This window comes from Drosophila albomicans, chromosome 2L (assembly GCF_009650485.2).
Source record: "Drosophila albomicans strain 15112-1751.03 chromosome 2L, ASM965048v2, whole genome shotgun sequence".
Classification (NCBI taxonomy): domain Eukaryota; kingdom Metazoa; phylum Arthropoda; class Insecta; order Diptera; family Drosophilidae; genus Drosophila; species Drosophila albomicans.
Window position 1 is genome coordinate 23,020,418 of NC_047628.2, and position 20,045 is coordinate 23,040,462.

At 38.4% G+C, this 20,045-nt stretch overlaps 1 protein-coding gene across 1 annotated transcript in view; it reads right to left on the reverse strand.

Moving 5' to 3' along the window:
- LOC117564548 (protein decapentaplegic) overlaps positions 1–18,616 on the reverse strand; it is a 40,438-nt gene extending 21,822 nt beyond the window's left edge. The window contains exon 1 of the mRNA XM_034243371.2: positions 18,290–18,616. Coding sequence (XP_034099262.1) covers positions 18,290–18,488 — 199 coding nt within the window. The 5' untranslated portion in view covers positions 18,489–18,616. The remainder of the gene's footprint in view (positions 1–18,289) is intronic.
- Between the last annotated feature and the right edge of the window lie 1,429 nt (positions 18,617–20,045).

Below are 20,045 nucleotides of genomic sequence, written 5' to 3' on the forward strand. Positions count from 1 at the left end.
TGCAACATGTATCTTGTATCTTGAATCTCACGGTCTGTTTGTTTGTTTGTTGTTGTTGTTGTTGGTATTGCAGCTTCTATTCGTACTCACAGTAGCCAATGTTTGTTTGTACGCTCAGTTGGCCTGGCCGCGGGGGTCTGTTTAGTTTCAATAACCATTTTCCAATTAACAACAAACGCGTGTTTTTCACGTTAATTAATACAAAACTTTTTATCAATATTTGCAATAAAAATCAATCAACAGCATTCGCAATTAATCAACATCAAAAGGCGGCAAAGAGGCCCCAAATAGACCTCCAGGCTAAATACAATGTTGTTTTAGCTCTACATCGAAATACAGACAGTCAGTATCTATAGTATATAGTAGTATATATACATACATGCGCCTAAATCAGCAACAACATTTAAATATTCACAACAAGTTGCTGCCACGCGTTGCCCGCTTTCGGCACTTTTCCAGCGAAAATCGTTTGTAGTTCATTTTCATTTTCGTTTTCGACCTTTGATACAAAGTTTTTGCTCATTTTTGGCTCTGACTTTACTTTAGCTTCCAGGTAATGTCTATTGGCTATTAAGTACATTTAAATTATTGTCTTATTGATTTTGTTTGACTTGCCAGCAATTCGAAAGAATTGTGAATACACGGAAGATTCATTCGCTCATTCGTTCTTTCGTTTTCTTTTGAGGAGGATTCACTCAATTTACGAGTATGAAAACGAATACGAGTGCGAATACGAATACGAATACGAGTGTGAGTACTTAGCCAACCTTGCCAAAGATTATACAATGTACGAAACTGAATTATGGTTGCAAAAGGCTGTTGTTTATTTTCACTCCGATTATTTATTGCATTACCAATGGATCAAGGTTAAGGATTGCACTAACAACAACAATAACAACAATTCAAAATGCTCTCTTTTGTTGATGTATTTAAGGATCGAATTAGTACATCGTAATTTATTTATTGCGTATGATAAGTGAAGGCTCATCACAGTTAAAGATGGTCGATCAAAAATTAAATTAGGTGATTACACGTCTGAATAAAATGTTAAGTATTAGCATAGTTTATTATAAATTTCATTACAGAAAAATTGTCACTTAAAATTACAGATTCTCTTTATGAATAACTAAGAAGTAACTATTGGCTCTTAATATAAATCGAAGAAATGTTTACTTTCTACAATTTCTTTACGACTCCTTGACATTTATATCAAAAGTGCAGATTAATGCTGTATTTCTTAAATAAATAAATACATTTATTTTGATTTTCACCTAAATGTGTAATTTAAAGGTCACTTCATACAAGTGAAAACAGAATGTTCAAATCTTTTAAAATTTATAATACCAACCTTTGACATTTCACATACTAAAAGTTAAATAAATATACACTGCTGATTTCCCATTGAATTAATTTTATTTTCACTTGAATGCGCCACGGTTGGGCTGCCATAATTTTATAATCAAGTTAATTTAAAGGTCACTTCATGCAAGTGTACTTCTAGCGTTTCTGGGATTAGTTGAACTGTAAAGTCGGAAGCATGTTTCGCTGCTTTGATGATCGAACACCTCTCTCATCAAATATGTCTGATGGTCAGAGGTGGCCAAGCGTTGAAATCAAACCAAACCAAGCAAGTGCATTAATTTATTACACAACAAACAGATTGCCACGCAAATCAATGAAATTTACGGTGCATAAAAAAGATACAAAACTGCAAGTGGCAGAAGGCAGCAACAAGCAGAAAGCAGAAAGAAAGGCAACGGCATAATCAATACAATTTGTGCGTTACGCCTGAATGGGCGATGGTCCAGACACCGTCGCAGAATGACGATCATCTCCCTCATCAGCCCCAGACAGACACTAGACCAGAAAGGCCAGACGGACAGACAGACAGACAGACGGACAGACGGACAGACAGAATGGGCAGCTAACTCGCCATTACAGCACATGTTTGGAGATCGATGATCGCGATCGTATCCAAGGGGCAGCAAGGGGCAAAACAGCTGCTATAATAGTTCAGGGGACAACAGCCTAACAGCAGAAGCTAAGGTCGCTGGTGATAGTACACGCATGCCACCCACAAGTCAAAGGGTGAGCAGAGCAGAGAGAGGGAGCGAGGAGGATGGGGAATTAAGGCGCGTCCGTGCCCAGCATAAACTGCTACATTTAATTGCGTGCCTCAAAAGGCAGCCAGCTATTGCCTCCTCTACTGCTTGTTCTCCTCTTTTCCCCCCCATCTCTTGTGTGTTCTGGGAATCTTTGCGCCGTGGCATGTAGCGCACTTAATATTTATTGTTTATTTACACAAGCGCATTAATCGCAAAGCGCAAACGCGCCAAAAACGAGCCGCGCAATTGCCAATGGCCCCCGCCGCTTAGCCAAACGCCCCAACCTCCTTTCCCCTGGGGCCGTCCCTCTCTTGCTGGTGCTACTGCAACCTCAGTCGTTTTAGCAATCAATGTGCACCACCCCATTAAACAACCCGAGCCTCACTCTTCTCCTCATCATGCGCGCAGATCAATTTCTGTGAGCTATAACGAAACTTTTCCTCAATATCAGCGAGAGATCTGACGGACGGCCGAAGGTTTTCCACTAATTTCGTGCTGACTTCTGGTGCTATCTTCATAGAGCTATCAAAGTGCTGCATAGTGGTGTCGACTTGTGAATTGTAGAGGGAGAAATTTGAGCAAGGAAGTTAGCATAACGTTTCCGAATGTCGGACAAAGGGGAATGACAGAAAACTAATTACTCACAAGTTAGTAAGTGCTTGAGACCGTGGAGAAGAGAGAGAAAAAGTATGTTTATAATTTTCCGTACTATATTATCAAATAAGTTCTTTAAAAATATATAAGATAAAACATACTCTTTCCCTTACTATATTATTCAACTTTTACATTTGCATGCATTACATTACATTACATTGAAGGACATTAAGTTCTATAGATTATCTAAAAAGTTAATTTATTAAAATATTCACTTATTATCACCATGAAAGTGTTGCTTTCGTTTATTTGCCGCAAGTTCTAGTTTGTGGGAAGCTGTGATAACGACTTGGGCTTGAACAATAGCCTATCGCTATAATATTGCGCATATCACAGAGTCGAGAAGTAAACAACTTTATATCGATTCATATGCTATGCCTCATAAAACCCGACTCATAAAACCGATGCAAATTAAAATCTCTCTAACTCTCGCATTCTTCCTCCATCTCGCTCACTCTCGCTATCATTCTCCAAACAGCATCTCTTTCGCACACTTTCTGTGTCTTTCGAAATGTCGAATAAAATGCGCATTTATTAATATGGATATGGATGATTTTTGACCCACTGTAGTAAGTGGCCAGCCAGCCAGCCAGCCACACCTGTGTCGATGGTCGATAGTCGATGCTCGATGGGCTGGCTCTCTGATCAAAACGCATTTGTATTCTTTTGGTAGATTTGGCTTTTTGCGTTTCAATATTTAGTTAGAAAATCTGTGTGTGTTTCTGTGTTTCTGTGTGAATGTTTTTTTCGCACAAGCTCATTTAATTGGTAATTTATGGCTTGGACCTAAGTATTGGCAGCGGGACACAGCACACACAGGGTAGGAGGGAGGTAGGGAACAGAGAGAAGGGAGAAGAACTACTCGTAGTTGAGGTGAAATTTTGATAATTGCGCTGATTTGTTGAGCGCTTTTGTGTGTCTGCCAAATCAATTTTGCAACTTTGCTGCACGTAGCACATTTTGGGGGAAAACAGATAAATAAACATCGATCGATCTGCGCGCGCTTCTTCTAGTATCTACGAGATACGCATTTGTATCTGCATCTTTAGATGCATTCACATTGCAATGCAAGAGTGCTTCACAGATTTTTCCCACCGAATCAAGGAAGAAAAGAGTGCCAGCAAAAGATTGTTACAAAGTCACAAGAGAGCGAGAGATGAGAGATGAAGAGTCGTCATAAGCATCTCTACCTCTTGAGCAGATCATTAATTATGCAATCAGAAGTAGCAGATAGAGCGATTTATAGGCATAAATCACACGCTCATCGAGCTCAGGCTCAACGCAACATTACAACGTTGAAAATTTGCATAATTCCTGGAAGTCAATCGTCGTCGTCGACGTCGTGCCGAAAATGCGTAGATAGTATGTGAAACTGTATGTGGAGGGAAAAGATGGGTAAGCTCAAGTGGCTTAATAGCTGGAGAAAACAAGTGAAGTTCAACAGTTTGGAGAGCACTCGAATGCGCCGTCGAAAGAAAACACTCCAGCAAGGAGATAACGTTGCAGCAGCAGCAACAGCAGCAACATTGGCAGCGGCATCAGGAGTAGAATGAGTAGGAGAAGACTCTCTTCTGAATCCCTTGAGCTAGGCACGGCCTATTGAAAATGAAAATAACTTAATGCAAAGTAAGCGGCAGAGGCAACAACTACAACAACTACAACTGCAACGGCAACACAGCAACTCAGCAACAACAACAACAACAACGACAACATTCAACTGTTCAACTGTTCATGAGCAAACATCGTAGGTAACAACAACAACAGCAACGAGAAGACTAACAACAACTACTACAATAAGAACAACATGGAACATGGCCACAACTCGTTGGCTTCGTTGGCTCTTAACGAGGCCGACATCAAACAAAACGTTGACCAGAGGCTGTCCAAGATCGAGCCCAAAGTCAGCTCGACTCTGCTATGCAAACAATGCTAGATGCATGTGTGTGTGTGCTGCTTGCATGTGTGTGTATGTGTGTGTAGCTGTATTGCTAACATTTCACTCAACATGCGAGGCACTCCAAGGCGCAGCCTAACAAGAGAACCAAATTCTTAGCGTGCAATGCTGAAGCGCAAATACTCTTTCTGATTGAATTAGAAGATTGAATAATAGAGAACATCTTTTAATTCAGTATTACATTTTTAAATTAATGTTATCTATATCTATCAAAACTTATTATATAATCACTAAAATATTATATAATGAATTCAAGTAAAATTCCAAGTCACTTTGATTGTAAGAACTAAAAGAGTTTTTAAATCACTTCAAAATAAATTGTATTGTTGAAGATTACTTTACAAAATTTACTTTAATTCGTATCAACGTTTTCTGACAATTTTTCCACAAAAATTAACATTTTTTATTGTTTACTTTACATAATTTTTTAATTTATTTAATTAATAATTGAAAATATTTTATTTATATTATTGAATTATCCTTTTTACAAAAATGCTCAATATCAAAAAGCATAGTCTTCTGCAAATATTTCGGAGATCTCCATCAAATTTAATATTCAATATTAAGACTCTCATCATGGGTAGCATTTTCTTTATAGAAATTGCAATACCTCTTCGGCCAGTGCAGTGTATTTTCAACAAGACGCTCAGCTCCTCTCGCCTTGCTGGTAATGTGAAAAATTTCTTAGTCAAATATTGACCAGGCGCAGAAGCCGAAGTCGTAGCTGAACTGAAGCTGAAGCTGAGGCCAGAAACCAGAAGGCTGACGAAGTTGATGATTTTTCAATTTGGGTTTTGTAGTTTTCCGCTGAATGCTGCTGTTGTTGTAGCTGCTGCTGTTGTTGTTGTTCGTGTTGTTGTTGTTTCGGTTGTTGTCGTAGCTGCTGCTCTGGGAGCACTTTAAAACAGTTCATTTCTTTTGTCAAGGCTTTCGGTGTTGTTGTGTCTTTTTAGTTTTGCCGCTTGGCAAATGTCGCAGACAAACAGCAGTTGAAGCCGGAGTTGAAGTCACAGTCGCAGAGGAGAAACAGAGACAGCGAGAGACAGAGAGAGAGGCGACAATTGAGCTACCGAAGCTGTAGGCAAAATATTTGAACATGTTTAGTGATTTGCTGTTAAGTAGCTGGTAATGCATACTCTCACTGCGAGTTCTGAGTGCGCCCGATCGCCTGATGGGTCCGAGAAGGAGGGAGAGAGGGGAAGAGACAAATTAATTGTTTGGCTGCAAGTTTGTGCTAGGCAGGCATTCTGGCCAATGCCAGGGCCAAGTCGATGTATGAATGATGACAGCTTTAGCGTTGGCGATGATCAACGATCAACGATCGATAGGCAGAAGCAGCAGCAGCAGCAGAAGCGCGAGCTGCCGCTTCGACTCTGTTTGTTTATTTATTTGCCTTTAGCTGTTAATAATTTATGTAAGAAGCTGCGCCAAAGCGTGTGGGCACTTGGAGAATAACAAACACATTGTACGGCATTGCATCGATCGCAGCTTCAATACGATTAGCAATGACAGAGATGACAGAGAGGGAGAGAGAGTCAGAGAAATACCAAATTGTGAATCTCAACTGTATTTCCCATTTCTCATTTTTCGTTTTTACGCTTTTCATGCGGAGCCCTCTTATCCGCCACATATCATTTGGCATCAATTAGCATTGGTAATGAGCTTTTAAATGCATTTCGGTTTGCGTGTTTGTCGAAAGCGTTTCAAAGATCTGTCAAACGCGGCGTATGCGTGATATTTGTTATGCCATTCGATTGGGTCCACGGATCTTTGGATCTTCGGATCTGCGGCTCGGCTCTGCACTCTCGATGTGAAGTGTAGGCCTAAGTAAGTGGCCGGCTTTGGCTTTGACTTTCTTTTCGTAATGAAAACAAGCGTACTTTTCCAGTCATAGATCATGTTAGATTAGAGAAAGAGCTGTGACTGGTTTGAGATATTTATTATTGAATTAGGCTCGATGTGAAATCAAGATAATATTTAAAGTAAGCTAAAAATCTATTCGAGAATTTAATAAGAAATTTGCTGACTAATCAGACTCACTTCTTGTAATTTATGTGAAGATTGTGCTATGCTGTTTTGAAAACATTTAAATTAGCATTTAAATGCTTCATTAGATACCAAAAAATGAAATTTGTTGATTGATCAATTTCTGCAGAATATTTATCAATGCCAATCTGAGGTAAAAACAAACCATTTGCTACGCAACACAACTTCTATTGAAACAGTTACGTTTGAGGCACTCATATTTTCCGATACTTAGAGAACGCGATAGAGGGAGATAGAGACATGGATATATTCGGGGATTGTTTAGATTAGATTCTAAGAATAGACATTATTAATTATATCAATGCATTGCCAGGTTTCCCACTAAACATACCGAAAAGCACCCAACAACCACCCACAACAGAAAATACTCGCAGATACTTGTGAAATTTATTTCCTCCAAAAAAAAAACGAAAGCACAAATAACGCGAACGAGAATGCGATGCGAATGCGAATAATATAAGAAAAGCAAATGAACTCAAAAAGCATCATCGCTAAATTTTTGCACAAAGTTTGACTACGTGTAGTTTGCACAGGGGCGTGTGCTATTTGCTCGCACAATTGCTGTTTAAATAAAAAACACACAAAAAAGAAATAGCAAACAAACATCAAAATAAAAAGTAACGCGAAATGAGTGGGGGCAACCCAGAATGAGGTCGAAGCTGAAATACTCTAAGCGCCAATGTTGTCAAATTAAAGATTAAAGAGTAAACGAAGAGTCAACAATCCAGTTTCATTAATGTTTTAATTAGTGTAAACTGTTTTGGCTGCCAAATAAATATAACATTTGCTTTAGCACACTTGTTGGCATCGCATCGGAAATACGCAGACTCTTAACCTGCTCAACAACGCACATTTCCTGACACCATGCTCGAAAAAAAGGGAGCCGAATTAATGTAAGCTATATGGCTATATTAAGTGGCTAATATAATCCAGTACAAGTATATATACAAAACTTATATATATGTATATATTAATGGTGAAGGAAAACGGCAAACAAGAACGTTGAAGCAGCTGTCGAATGCTGAACAAGTGGCAACCAGGAAAGTCTGCGGCGATCTTTATAATAAACAAATGATCTGCCAAAGAATTGCACATAGCGTTCACTTTAAACATAAACAAAACAAAAGCAAATTGCTAAAGGGAGGCAGATGGTAGCCGAGAAGAACAAGAAGAAGAAGATGAAGGCACTGAAGTGGACAGAGGGTGGCCATAAAATTTCAGAGCAGCACTCGATGAAATGAACAGCAACTTGTTTTTCCACCGCTAGACAACATGCCAGAATCTCCAACGCCAAAATATCGAAATACTATATATAATATTATAATGTATATATAGTAGTCTGCTAGTAGATGGTATATATAAGATATATACTGTTGCGTATGGTAAACAGTTGTGTGTGAACTCCAATTGGCGCTAGCAGCTAAGCAGCAGAGTCGAGTCGAGATCTCTTGCTGTGATTTTTATGCACAACAAGCGGTTGCAAATGATGCAAAAAACAATTTTTAATCGAAACGAATTAATGAGCGACGGCCGTGGCGGTGGCGGTGCGGAAGGGAGAAAAGCGCAGAAAGAAATCATTTTTGTCGAAATCGTTAAAAGTGCGCGCGCCTCTCGTCGATGATGTCCATGATGATGATGTCCTGCGGCGCGGCGCACAAAAACACAGATACAGATACAGCAACAGCTACAGATACAAATGCAGCGCAAACAGATGCACAGATACAGCTGAATATCTAGAGATATAGATACAGTATCTCGTTTGTTTAACCTTGACCACTGCGCTGACGCCCAGCTGGACGGCCACAAAAGGCGCATAAGGCGTCGCTCGATAATGATGATGTTGCAAGTTTGCCAGTTTGCCAGTTGCTGGCAAGTGGCACGTTCACAAGCTGGCTGCAAACTTGGCCAAGTTGATTTTCGCCAGGCAGACAGCAGCCACCTGTAAACGGGCTCTGTCTAAATATTTAGTAAGCGCGTAAAGCGAATTTTTGATTTGTTGCCGCGCTGAAATGCGTTCATGGAAATTCAATTCTCTCTCTCACTCTCTAACCTGCTCTCTCTCTCTCTCTCTCACTGAGTTGGCAAACAATTCGCGTTCTCATTTCGCAACCTTGACCAAAAGCGCAAAAAGCAAAAACATATTGCATACATATGCGCGCCTCGCCGGCCGGCGAAGCAACAGCAGAAGCTTATAGAAAAGGGGGGAATGCGAGGAATCTGTATATATATATAAATATGGCAGCTATAGATCGATGTGTAGCTGTGTTTTTATTGCCAGTTCGCTGCTGCCTCAGTCAGTTGCCCCTGAATTTATGTTTGGCCATTAGCATCAACAAGCGCGCCTCGCATAGCGCAATTAACTTTTCAAAGTACATATTTCAATTATTATAATTTATCCGTGAATTTGGCCATCCATAAGATCTTTTAATGGCCAGAGCTACCGCCAGTTATATGGCCATAAATGATTCTCAATATTTCGCCATACACTAGCCCCAAATGGATCCCATCAACTATGTGATCTAAATAGTTGCCTGGCAACAAAATAAATACATTAAATACGGTTAATAAAATAGAACAAACAAATAAATATTTTTACTTTAAAGAACTTTAAATAGCTTATATTTTTAAAGAGTATCTATTGTTGGTTTGACTCGAAATTTACTTTTATGGCTCTATTATTTACACATGAAAGTTGTATGAAAATTCCAAGGTAAAATTCAGCGATAAAGGCCTAGTTAGTGGTCATGGTTAGAACTGAAAACAAACAGCTGGTCAGAGAGTTCATTTACCTGATGAAACTTTCAACCAAGTTGAGGGGCATTTCCCTATGGTGTCGATAATTAAGTTGTATAGTAATTTAATTAATGAGCAATGCTGGGCAAGAAATAATTTAATTTAATAACAAAGGTAGGGTTATTTAAGAGGGAAAGAGCATGAAAAGTTATATGCCAAATTTGTATAGTATCAAGAATAATAATAATTATATATAAATATAAAAAAAAAGTCTTTTTAATGTTATAAAATTTGATTAGAGAAATATAAAGACTATTAAAAGTATTTCAAGCCCCATTTAATAAATAATTAAATAACTTAAATATAATTTCATTCCTGAAGTTCTTCTTCGAATGAAATAAATTGACCATACTATTTATAAAGAACATGACACAAACTTATTGACAAACTTATGACAGTATCAACTAAAAAAATACATTTAATAGAATAAAATAAATTTCTATATTTATGTTCTTGTCCAAATTACTATTAATTTAGTACTTGACGTAAGTTTTATTTAATAACAGCTCAATTTTCCAATGATTCCGACAGTTTTATGCTTTATGTATTGTTTAAATGATCATTCGACATATTTATTGGATTATGTTTGAAATGTGCGCAAACCCATTGAATCTTTCAGCGAGTAATGATGATGATTTGCTCAAATCCCAAATTTTCCCATTGCCTATCTAATTTACGCGCAGCCACTTTGATTTCACCATCGATTGCAAAGTTATGCCACAACTATCGAGAGAGTATAGGAAAAATGCCTGTCATCATGCGGTTCATTGAAATGAACTATTCCACATATTTAGTAAGAATTTTATTAGGCCAAAAAACCCCCAAGATACGTCGAAGAACAAACACTCGTAAATATTCGCATAGCTCGCACTTTGCTTCGATATGTTCCTCGAGTATGTTATTTGAATAGAAGGACGTTGGACGGACAAGACATACCAATCATTTCCACACACTCACACACACCCACAGCAAAAATTTTCACAAATTTTCATGCAAGGCCATAATCGAAACTTTTCCATCATACTCGTAAAAGGTAACACCAAAATACTATAAGTATATCAAACGGAACGAGTGATCGTCTGTTGGAAGATCACCCAGTCACTTCCTGGAAAGCGAAATTCTCTTTCAATGTGAGCCATAATAATAATCGAATCGCATAAGTAAACACACATTTTGCTTCAACAGAATTTGCTGGAGGAATTCTCTTTTTTCTGTGCCAGTTTCAGTGGCAGGAATGAGGATCAGTTGTAGCTACAGAAGTAGCAGCTTTGGTTGATCTTCTTCAAATCGATCGCATTAGTATCTTTATCACGCATGTCACGGCCACAAATTGCAACGATCCATCAAATAAATTTCTGAGCGACAACCCGAGTTGTAGGGAGAAAGATACAGAGAGAGTGAGTGAGTGAATGAGTGAGTGTGTGAGAGAGAGGGAGGGGAGACTAGAAATGCAACCAGTTACGGGCAGCTCGCTACTTGGCTCTGGGTGGTAGTAACTATATCTGGCTCGGGCTTACGTATCATTTCATATCGTATGTATATCGTATAAGGCTCGTTGGCTTTGGCTTTGGCTTTGGCTCGATCATTTGTTAGTGGGCCGCTAAGGTATTTATAAATAGCAATGCTAAAATTAACTTTTGCGGTTCACCAGCAAATGTGCATAAATAAAAGCAAATGCAATCGGATTTAACTGGTGCAAGTTTTTCATACCCAGCAGGCAATAGTAGCAAAGGGGTATAGTAAATTTCAAATAATGGCAGATGAAATTAGAAATGGATTTTTATAAGCTTCGCTTAGTATGTTACAAGTAAAAGTGTATTCAAAATTTTAATTTATAAATATTTAATTTCGTGGTTTTCAACACTTTATGTACATATCTGAATAATATGTTATTACATTAGATTCAATTTTTGTAATTTTTAGAACGATGTCATCATTTGGATTATTATAAGATTCTTATTATAAATATTTATTAAATATAGAAGAAATAATAATAAAAGAAAGAAGTAAATTGAATATATTGAACAAATGTAAACTCTACTAGAAAGGTGGAAGATAATATGATGCCTATTATGTTTTTCCTCTGTTTATTTTCAACTTCAAATTAAAATTAATTATAATATATTAATTGTTTGTATGTTTTTTTTTTTTTTTTAAATTGCGATGCTAAGTTTCTCGACTCTTTTGTGTTAATCTTTTAGCTACAATATATTAAATTTATCTTTTTCTTTCTATTTTCTAGTGCAGGGTATTTCTGCGTGTACTATTTTTGACTCGTTGCTTATTTTGATTGATTTCCATGCAAATTTGCTGCCACATTAGTATTTATTGCAATTTCTTTGGCACAATCGCTGCGCTGAGCTGAACTGAGCTGCTGTTGCACCTTAACGACCGTCTGCATATTCATATTCATATTGGTATTCATATTCGTATTCATATTCATATTCATATTCATATTCATATTTGTAGGCAGCAAGCACTCGTACTCGCATTGTTGGTCACATGCTGAGCGGACAAGCACTTGGCAAAGTTTTCACTTTCAAATTCGCACTGGGGCAGCTAAGCAGCTAAGCAGGCAACTAGGCAGGAAGGCAAGAGCAACTGCAGCAGCAGCAGCAGCAGCAGGCGACTTTGATTGACAGTCGTGAGTTTCGAGTTTTGTCTGACAGGCGACACATAAATGAAACTTAATTAAATTAGTTAGATTATGCTGCTGTTGCTGCTGCATTGGGTGGACTAATGAGGGGGACGGAGGAGAAAGACAGTTGTTAACTAGGATGGGATTTTTGGGGAGGTAGAAGGGTGAGGGACTGTGAGCAAGTTGTTGCGCTCGGTGCAAGCTAAATAAATAAATAACCAATTTTTAATTGAATTTCTACCTACATTTTTAACCTGTTTGACGGCATTCCGGGGCAATCAACGTCGCTCCACTGTTGTGGAGTAGTCGTCGCTCGTTGTCGATGATGCTTGTTGTTGTTATTGTTGTTGCTGTTGTTGCTGTTATATGCATAGTAGCAACAGCAGCAGCAACAGTTGCTGTTGTTATTGTAAATTGCTGTAGCAATCGGCGCCGCCTCGGCAAACCTCGTGCTGCTTTTTCTTCTCACTGCTCCAACAAAGAAGACCTTTTGCAACGACGTCGACGTCGACTGCGCCGTCGACTGCAACTGCGACTGCAACATCGGCATCTTATCAGGGGCAGAGTTGCAGTTTCTTGGCAGAGGAGACTCTGGAGACTGTGAGGCTGCTGTCGGCGCTGAACTGAGCTGAAGTCAACTGCAGTGATAGCCAGCTGTAGCTGCAACGTGTGTCACAAACTTAGTCACTCTCACACACACACACACACTCGCACACACACACACACACACTGTTACACTCGTCTGCTGCGTGGCACTTTCTTGTCTTGATAAGCGATTTGCATCAACGAAAATGGAACGTTTTTAGAGCACTGTGCAGAGAGCTCGCTGTGGCATGTGAATGCACCAAAGGATGTTGACTTGTTGTCACGCACACACTCGCACACACACACAGACACACATACTCAGCGCTGAATAACTGTGCTGTTCATTGTAATTATGATAATTACAACAATAAAATTAAAGTGGCATATTATAAGTTGAACTTAGTTGTTACAACACAGCACAAGTATGCAAATTTACTGCATATTCCCATTAATTATAGCTATTTATGGTCATATTTGTTAATGTTTTGTTTGTTTTCCTCAACTGCTTCCAGCTGCTTCCTTGAGAATTGCAAAATTCACTTTTATTTTGCAGTTGGCAGTTTTCAGTTTTAAGTTTTCAGTGTCTGTGGTTGCATTGAAAATGAATACATCATATTTATAGAGACGCACTTGATAACATTGGCATTTGAGGTGGAGGCAAATGCGCTTCTGATTTTCATTTTTCAACTCTTTTAATCCAACCGAAAGTGGTTCAAACTGGCGCATCTAACTAACTGTGAGGGTTACGGGCTTGTGACTGCGATGCCGACGCCGATGCCAAGTCGATACTGTCTCTTACAGCAAACAACAACAAACAACATCAAATGGAAACAAAGTTGCTGCGAAACGAGTTTTCAATGTCAAACGCTGTCGATTTCTTGTAATCTAATATACGCGTCGTATTTTGTTTGATTTTTCTATTTTTTCATGGATTCTTTCGGGCTATGTGCTAATTTTTTTTGTGCGTGGATAGTTGTTAAATAATAATATTATACGTGAGGAACAAAATTGTTAGTCATGTGGCAGATTATCAACAGACAAGATATTAACTTCTGCTATATTATTAAGATTATTTTTATTTTAAATAAATACCGAATATTCGCTTCAAAATAATCAACAAATATACCTAAATAATATACCAAAGGCTACGTTTTTGGTATACTGATATATGACAATTCAAAATATACCATAGAGTGCCAAATATCCCAGATTGTCAGCCAACTAAGGTGTTTTTGTCCATACAAAAGTATTTCCTAAATAACTTCTACAATTTTCAACTGATTGCATTATAATTGATTATTATTTTGCTCGATAATATGCTCGACTGAAAGATACCAAATTAATGCACCACAAAAATACTAAGAATAAATCAAAGGTTGTATTTGGTATATTGATATATTACTACATTAAAATATATTTTTAATGGGGTGCAAAACATTTATTTGGGTAATGGAAATAAAAATAATAAACTTTTTTTAATATACATATTGAATTAAATGTAAAACCAAGCCATAAAATACAACCAGTCTAATTATTGTATTATTTTTAACACCCATAAAAATTAGTTTCAGTTTAGCTTAAAGCAGTAAAACTTTTTCTAATAATTGAAACTAATTTTTATGGTTAATAAAAACATAAGCGTAAAATTATATTTATCACCTATAATTACACAAATCGTAATAATAATTTTATTAGTTGTGTAATGCTTTATTTATTTAATATTGAATTCATAGTGTATTAAATAGATTATTAAAATATACAGTAAATTACTAAAAAACAGTTATAAGCTATGTAGAGTGTTCATGACAAATAACTTTCTGTTGGCCCACACAGCGTATGCTTGATGTCAGTTTTGGGTCAGTTGGCGTTTGCATTTCTTGTGCCATTTCTCTTTTAATAAAGTATGCATAAAGTATCGTATATGTAGATGTATTTATTATTATTTATATGATTTATCATGTCTGACACTTGGGCCAAACCACTTGTCAAATGGCCAGGCAAACGAGAACAATACAACAACACCAAAAACAACAACAACAACAATAACGACGATAGCGACAACATGCTGTGATTTTAGATAAATTCATAACTCAAACACAAGTTGTCTTGCCTTCAAAGTTCAAATCACTTGGCACTCACACACGCTTCTTTCTCTCTCTTTCTGAATATTTTAATGTGTGTGTATTTTATATTAATTATTTATTTATGCGTTATTTTTGCGCGCGTTCATTTCGATAAGCTTCAAATGGACACACAATTTACATTTACAGTTAAACGAATATACGTATAAGCGATGTACGTATATATGTTGTAGATATATAGTCTATAAGTCGACTGAATGGCAGCTGCACGACTTTGTTTAACAACAACAACAACAAGAACTACGAAATCAGCTGTTGACTGCGATTTCGTATAACGAACTTGAAATTCGCTTATGAAAACAAAAGCAAAACGATAAAAGCAAATCTTATATATTTTTATATTTTTAGTCAAGCCAAAAGAAGGCGACATTTAATCAGCATCCATACTAAACTAAGTACAGACTTCTCCTCCTTCTCTCACATTTATTTACTTTTGATTTAGCTTAGTTCGTTGTTCTAAACATATTATATAATATATAAAGCGATAACTGAACGACAGGAAAACAACAACAGTCGAAGGCCATATAAGAATCTATATATATTTAAGGTTGAGGCTTGAAATCTGAGAAAACTTATAAGAAGAATGACATAGTTAAAGCAAATCGTTGTCAGCATACGTTTAAGTTTTAGACAGATCAATTATACCATACAACTGGGAAATAAATAAGAAACTGATATTTTCAATAAGCAGCGATGAATCCGTTCCGGGTTCATTGACCGCAGTTTGTTGTTTTTTTCGAAAAGATAGAGAATAATATCTCTACTTAGTGCATATGGCAATAAATCAGCGAACTCAAAAGATTATCATCTTTGAGAAATGATAGTGCTCGGCAGATAAAATCTATTACGTCGATCAACAGCAGATAACACAAGAATGCCAAACGGAATTCATATAAAATTTCATCAAAGATATAAATTGTTAATCTTAGATAGATATGCATCTCTAAGATGGCAAGTAAATTAGTATATTTATTAACTTGAAGAGAAGGTCGCTTATGAATAAGATGAGTTATGTTTGATGCGTGAGTCATGAGTGTGAATCACTTTTGTTGTCAACTCTTTCACAGTTTACGCACTAATCCTATCAACACTGACCCAATTGCAGCATTGCATTCAAGAGATTATCTAGTCTCTGGCCTTGGCTTTATCGATCATTGATAGTGCAATCTCTCTCTTTCTCTAGCAAAGAAGAGCGATGAAAATATTTCAATTGCCAGTCGAAGAGTGCAAAGTCCATGACTGCAAATCTATATTACCACAAAACACCTGACCAAGTTGCAGCCAAGAGAATCGCCTTTGGTTTTTACCCCTCACCAGTTGGCAAACAAAGATTGAGTACGTATAATTCAAGTACATGCGGAATACCACTGAAATTTCTTGCATGGAAACGTGATAGCAAAAGTTGTTGCTGCTCTGCATCAAGCCACAGCAGCCACAGCAGCAGCCGCATCTGCTTGTGGAATTTATTTATCGTTAAGAAAATGTGTGTAAAATAAGTGAAACTATTGGGAAGTTGCTGCCGCCTGTGCGCCAGCCTCTTCACCCAGTGTGACCAGTTTGTGTTGTACAGCGAGGGGGAGGAGGAGTAGGAGGTGGAGGAGGCTAATGCCACCACTTTTGATAAAATGTTGGCCTGGCCTAAGCCTGTTGCCAATGCTGCTGCTGCTGCTGCTGCTGATGACCAGTAGCCAGTAGCCAGCTGCAACTGTTGCAAGCAGCAAATTATTGCCGCATTGCTGCTGCGGCTTGTTGTTATCAGAAGCGGCAGCAAGCAGGCCTTGTGATTTGCCAGGCCAGCCACATCACAAGCGGCAGCAGCAGCAGCAACAGCAACAGCAACCACTTCGTGTTTTGCTTTTTGTCGAATTTCAGAAAGTGGAAGACCTTCATTGTAGCTACTGCTCTGCGATGTTGTTGCTGTTGTTGCGGCTTGCCACTTGTTGTTGTTGTTGTTGATGTTGTTATCGTTGTTGCTGCTTAGTTTGTTATCAGGTTTGGGGGCCCCGCTTCATTTGCGGCTATCAATTTCACACCTAAGCCAACGAGTTTCTAAATCAAGCGTGTGAGATGAGTGGCGATACGATGCGATGCGATGAGGAGCATATCATTAGCTCAGATCTCGCTAAAGACAATAAAACAAACATTCGGAGCCCCCTTCAGGATATAGCAAAAACATATTCTCATTCCAAGCGACACAGTTAATAAATGTCAAAAGGCGGTCATTGATTAGCAAACCAAATGCCGGGCTGGGGTAACATGATAGGGCCATAGATTCACACACACTGAGTGACTCGACAAATGTGGAGCATGTCTTATGGCTTGAAGTTTATAGCCAGCTAGCTAGCTGGTAGAGTGAGCAAACCATTGGCTTATTGCTTATGCAATGCGAAACGGCCTCGAGGCGATGGCAAATCCATAACTATAACTTTAACTATAACTATAACGATAATCATAACACGCCCAAAGCCAAAGCCAACCAGTCACATGCAATTATTCAATTAACCAAATGGCGTCATAAATTATCAAGTCTACGACCGTATGACATATCTGTTGAGCCCTTCATTACTTACACCCCAGTCCGCCCTCTTCACTTTCCCTCTCTCTCCACACTACTTCATCGATGTCAGTGTCAATTGCTAATGGTGGAATGCCGTTCGATTTAGTTCGTCATTTCAGCTGTCTTATGAATATGCACTCCATTTAGGCCTCTTCTAGTTATTTCTCTTTGTGTTTATGGATTCTAAAGTAATAATAATATATTTCAACATTTCCGCTTGACTAAAGGGGAAACACCTAAATAACTGCCAATATCTTTAGTGCTTAATGAATTCAAGGTATTCCATGGAGGATTTCATTTAGAAGTAAACAAAATAGTTAGGGAATAACCAATTAAAAAAAATAAATATAATTTCTAGGAAAAATTAAAGAATTTAATTAGTGATTTCGATAGAATGAACTCAGTTAATTTAAAACTAATTATTATACATATTAACCATAAATTACTGCAAGTGTTCATCTATGAAATGATCAATTTAAGTAAAAAGATATGCTTCATCAGGGTGATTAGCTGACTCAATATAGATATATTTATTCATAGCCAAGTCTCAAGTCTTATCATTAATCATCAACAAATATGTGGGAGCAACATTAGTTGTTGAATTATTCTGACCTAATTCAAACTCAATAATAAATATTCTGACCTTTTAATACATATAATACAAATCTTAATTTAGCTTGTTAACCGAATGAAGAGGAATTGGACACGCAAACACCATGTCGTATGCGTATTATTTAATTTAAGCGAATAGTTCGTGATAAAGTATAACGACAACTATATATAGTACTATATAATAATATTCAGAAAATCGCTTACCTTGTGCACCTGTTGCACAGCTCAAGATTGTTGTAAAATCCACAAATCCTTTGGCTGCAAGTGCAACAACAACCAATTCTGGGAGTTCGCGAACGTAGCATACATTATATTTGTGGACAGACGCGTGCATATGCTTGTGTGTAGTGTTGTTGTTGTTGTTGGGGATCCGTTTGGGGGCCAACTGCTGCTCTATATACATATGTGTGTGTATATATGAGTGGATGCATAACAATTGTATCGATGCATACTCGTATTCTATTTACTACAAAATTTGCATAGAAAGGCGGAACAAATCACTTGCACTTCACATGTCGGCCAATAAATAACACATGTAATTTGGCCTATTTGGCTTTGAATGGCTTTTGGGCAATGACTTCACAATTGCTTCACAGCAACACACATGGCGTGCTATCGATATCGCTATAGCTATCGAAATGGGCTATCGGTATCGCAATGGCGGAACAATCGCGGCGAGAGCGAGAACGTTGGCGAGGGCGAAGGCGACGACGACAGCGACGCCGACGGCGACGGCGACAGCGAAAACGAAGACGAAGACGAGACGAAGCGAGAGTTGAAGCTGTTTACTGTTCTTGAGCTTAGCTGCTATCTCGGCTAGATGTTGTTGTTGTTGTGGTTATTTTGTTGTTGCTGATGCACAGCTTCAACTGAGTGTTCTTCTTCTGCTTCTTCGTTTTTATACGCACGCAAAAACCGCGAATTATTACAAAAAGCTCGAAAACAGAACATTAAATATATGCACAAGTATTGGATATTTTTGGATAGATATGCAGATTTACTGGGCCCGAGTTAGATCAAGTTATGACAAGTTGTTGTAAATGATTTGCTGCCGTCACTGCTGCTATTTTTGTTGTTGTGTTTCTTTTTTTTTGGTATTATTTTTGGACAGGCAAAAGTCGAGCTAACCGTTGTTGGCGACAACGACGAATCTTTCGGTTCCGTACAACGAGCGCTGAGCGCAAAAAACTGAATGAGCGGCCAAAGCGGCCGGGCAAGGCAAACAGGCGGCAGCAGCAGCAGCCACCAACACCATTGAAACCACAACCACACACACACGCACACACACACGCACACACAGAGTCAAAGCCACAGCGACAGAGCGACAGCGACAGCTACAGACACAGTCGCAGCAGCAGAGCAGACGCAGTCGCAGACGCAGCAGCAGTGGCGAGCTAGTTAGTTACTTAGTTTGAGCGCGTAGTAGTGAGAGTCGATCGACACACACACACACAAACACACAGACATCAACAGCGTCACACACACTGGCTCACATATCAAGTTGCTTAAGTCGCTCAAGCTCAAGCGCCATTTAAGTTGAGTAATTAAAGCAGGCAGCGATTTGCATGTGTGTATTTCTGTGCTTGTATGAGTGTGTGTGTGTGCGTGTATGTGACTGCGATTAATTATTAATCAAGCCCCAAAAACAACAACAACATCAGCAGCAACAACAACAACAACAGTCACAGTAACGGCAACAAACAAACAAACAAGTCCGTCTGTCAGCCTCAGAGACAATTACAAATATTCAACTCTCTCAGCTTCAGCTTCGTTTTGCTTTTGCTTCGCTCTGTGCTGTGCTGCGCTGCTCTACTCCCCCTTCCCCTTCCCACACCCTACTCCCCCTCCCCTTACTACTTCACTCTACACTCCAAACTCAGCTGCTTGATATGCGCGACTTTCTTTGCTGCTCTCCCGCTGCAAGCTGTTACAGATCTATCGTCTTGTTTCGCCGCCGCTT